Source organism: Hyaena hyaena, unplaced genomic scaffold (genome assembly GCF_003009895.1).
Source record: "Hyaena hyaena isolate Hyena2069 unplaced genomic scaffold, ASM300989v1 scaffold_71, whole genome shotgun sequence".
Lineage (NCBI taxonomy): Eukaryota > Metazoa > Chordata > Mammalia > Carnivora > Hyaenidae > Hyaena > Hyaena hyaena.
Genome location: NW_024080704.1, coordinates 931,399 through 935,085, shown reverse-complemented (window position 1 = coordinate 935,085; position 3,687 = coordinate 931,399). Strand labels below are relative to the sequence as shown.

The following is a 3,687-nucleotide window of genomic DNA, read 5'->3' as shown; positions in this document are numbered from 1 at the left end:
GGAGGCAGTAGGCACCCTCAAGATGAAGCTGAACATCTCTTTCCCAGCTACTGGCTGCCAGAAACTCATTGAAGTGGACGATGAACGCAAGCTTCGTACCTTTTATGAGAAGCGAATGGCTACAGAAGTTGCTGCTGATGCTTTAGGGGAAGAGTGGAAGGGTTATGTGGTCCGAATCAGTGGTGGCAATGACAAACAAGGCTTCCCCATGAAGCAGGGTGTCTTGACCCATGGCCGCGTCCGCCTACTGCTGAGTAAGGGGCATTCCTACTACCGACCACGGAGGACTGGAGAAAGAAAGTGCAAATCTGTCCGGGGTTGCATTGTGGATGCCAATCTCAGTGTTCTCAACTTGGTCATCGTGAAAAAAGGGGAGAAGGATATTCCTGGACTCACTGATACTACTGTGCCTTGTCGCCTGGGGCCTGAAAGAGCTAGCAGAATCCGCAAGCTTTTCAGTCTCTCAAAGGAAGATGATGTTCGCCAGTATGTTGTGAGAAAGCCCCTAAACAAAGAAGGTAAGAAACCTCAAACCAAAGCACCGAAGATTCAGCGTCTTGTCACTCCACGTGTCCTCCAACACAAGCGTCGGAGCATTGCTTTGAAGAAGCAGCGCACAAAGAAAAACAAGGAAGAGGCTGCAGAATATGCCAAGCTTTTGGCCAAGAGAATGAAGGAGACCAAAGAAAAACGCCAAGAACAGATTGCCAAGAGACGGAGGCTGTCTTCGCTGAGAGCTTCTACCTCAAAGTCTGAGTCCAGTCAAAAATGAGATTGTTTTAAGAGGAACAAATAGGGGCGCCTGGGTGGCTTAGTCGGTTAAGCGTCCGACTTTCGCTTAGGTCATGATCTCGCGGTTCGTGGGTTTGAGCCCCGCGTCGGGCTCTGTGCTGACTGCCGGCTCAGAGCCTGGAGCCTGTTTCAGTCTGTGACTCCCTCTCTCTCTGACCCTCCCCTGCTCGCGCTGTCTCTCTCTCTCTCCTAGAAATAAATAAAACATTAAAAAAAATTTTTTTTAATAAAAAAAAATAAAAAAAAGAGGAACAAATAAATTTATAAGATCAGACATCAAAAAAAAAAAGCACTTAGCAATGGAGCATGGTAAACCCTCATAAATGTTAACTATTAATTTTTATTCAAATATTTAATTTTGCTCCAATTTTATAGATGGAGTCATTTGGGCTAAACTTTATGCACAGCAACAATGATAATAAAGTTCAAATGAGTTCCCAGCTATAGTTTTAATATCAAATAAACATAGCCACTATCAACTTACCTTTCCTATGAAGGTGATGACATTTTTTAAATCTGCCCTGCAACCCAATCTGTTCTTCTTTTAGCCATTCCTCTTCTCATATTAGTTAATAAATTAGATTAGGCAGTTTTTATCTAGGAAGTCAGAACCCTGTAAACTTGCAGAACACTAATCCTAAATTATGCAGGTTCTTGAGGGCTGACAACTCGCAGGACTCTGATGAACAGTAAAAGAACACACTGCCATTGGAATAAGTCAGTGTGGTGTTTTCTCTTTTCCCATCATATGCCTGAATCCTGCCCTGAAAAATACCTACATGTGGTAGATGGAGATTAATCAGCTGTTCTCTTCATCCATTTAAAAGTTGATCTATCCCTATTTTGGACCTCACTCTTCCCCTGACTTTAAAGAAAAAGATTTGACAGGGGCACCTGGGTGGCTCAGTCGGTTAAGCATCTAACTTCAGCTCAGGTCAGGATGTCACACTCCGTGAGTTCGAGCCCCACGTTGGGCTCTGTGCTGACAGCTCAGAGCCTGGAGGCTGCTTCAGATTCTGTGTCTCCCTCTCTCCCTAACCCTCCCCCGCCTGCTTCTGCACTCTCTCTCTCTCTCTCTCAAAAGTAAATAAACATTAAAAAAAATTAGGGGTGCCTGGGTGGCTCAGTCGGTTGAGCGTCTGACTTCAGCTCAAGTCATGATCTCACAGTTCGTGGGTTCAAGCCTCGTGTCAGGCTCTGTGCTGAATGTTTGCTCAGAGCCTAGAGCTTGTTTAGGATTCTGTGTCTCCTTCTCTCTCTGCCCCTCCCCACTCACGCTCCGTCTTACTCTGTCTCTCAAAAATAAATAAATGTAACAAAAAAATTTTTTTTAATTAAAAGAGATGAACAGATTCAGTGTCTACTCCTGAGATCTTATGGTCTAATGGAGAGACAGAGGAAGTTAATTAACATAACCCAAATGCAATAAGCATTCAAGTCAAGATATACAATAGTTTTATGGGAACACATGGAGGGACTCATAACTCAGTACAGGGAAGCTTTCAAAACAGTCTAAATTTTGAGCTAACTTTTGAGGGATGAGTAGTATTTAATAGGTGGAGATGCAAGGAAGGGGATCCAGTGAAAGGGAATAGTATATGCAAATGCTCAGCAATGAGAGTTTAGAGACTTCCTTGAGGCTATTTCCTTCATAAGCCTCCCTTATGAAGCTATGTGTGTTCTACAGAAGCTGCCTCCATGGTCAAAGCTGGGCCAACACGAGTCACTTGCCTGGGGTGTTTCTTCGAATTTCCAATTGATTTGGAGTGATATAAATTCACTTATGGAGGAGCTATGGGCAGAAAGCAGCAGAGAAAGCTGGTATGCCTAGAAAGAGGAGTGAAACAGACCTGCTAAATGAAGCAGAGGTGAAAAACCAGTAGCCCCCCAAAGAAAGAGAGCCTGCTCTTTGTTCTGGTGCCTCTTGGAATCTCTTGACTTCTGGTTCCATCAGATGAACCTTCCACTAAATTCCTTTTAGGCTTTGGTCTCTTTAAAGCAAGCTTCTGTTACTGTCAATCCAATAAACCCAAAGTAAAGCTGACAGCATTACGTATTAGGGGAAATTTAAGGAAAACAGTCTGGCCAAAGCAAAGGTCATAACAGATGTGGGGATAAGAGAGATAGGACTGGGCCAGTAGGCAAGGCCAAACCTTAGGAGGCCTTGAGTGCTATGCCAATATGTTGGAGCTCTATCCCACAAGCAATAGGAGCTCTGGAAAAGTTTTCAACTGATAAATAATGCAATCAGACTGTTCCATGAGTGATGTGTGGATGGACTCAGGGGGCTAGAGGTTCAGGCAGGAGTCCAGTCAGGAGGCCATAGCAGAAATGGTGAAAGTCTGGGCAAAGTAATGACAATGGGGGTGGAGTTTAAGAGATCTTTAAGGGCAAGACAACAGGACTTAGCCATCAAGGATAGGGGTGAGGAAGTGAGAAAGAGGGAATGGGTCAAAAAGTTTTCTTCCACCCATAGCTTGGACAAACAGCTTGAAGGGAGCAAGTTTTGGAGAGAAGATACCAGCTTTCATTTTGAATCTATGGTGAGGGTCCAAGTAGGCACGTCAATGTGCTTTGGAAAATTTAGTTCTAGTTCAGGAAGCCCGAGTAAAAATTGCTAACCTAGAAACAGGTTTTTGAATACCATTTTCACAGAAGTGGCAGCTCATGAAAGCCCCAGGGGTAGATAACATCACCCAGGGAAAGATGATAATAGATAGAAGGCAGGAAAGGGGGAACAATGGGATCTGGAAGAATGTCAGCATTTAAGAGTCTGGGAAAGGAAAAGGAGCCTTCCAAAGAGACTGAGAAGAAGACAAAGACACAGAAGGAAAGCAGGAGACCAGAGATAATAGACCTTTAAGGAGAAGGAAGTGAGATATGTGGAGAAATAAT

The 3,687-nt window shown here is 43.9% G+C and overlaps 1 protein-coding gene across 1 annotated transcript; it reads left to right on the top strand.

The window, feature by feature from the left end:
* On the top strand, nucleotides 1–1,066 carry LOC120232432 (40S ribosomal protein S6-like). Its single transcript, XM_039233149.1, has 2 exons — nucleotides 1–786; nucleotides 1,042–1,066. Exon 1 carries the CDS (start codon nucleotides 23–25, stop codon nucleotides 770–772), a length of 750 nt encoding a protein of 249 aa, XP_039089080.1. The 5' UTR covers nucleotides 1–22; the 3' UTR covers nucleotides 773–786; nucleotides 1,042–1,066.
* Nucleotides 1,067–3,687: the final 2,621 nt, after the last annotated feature.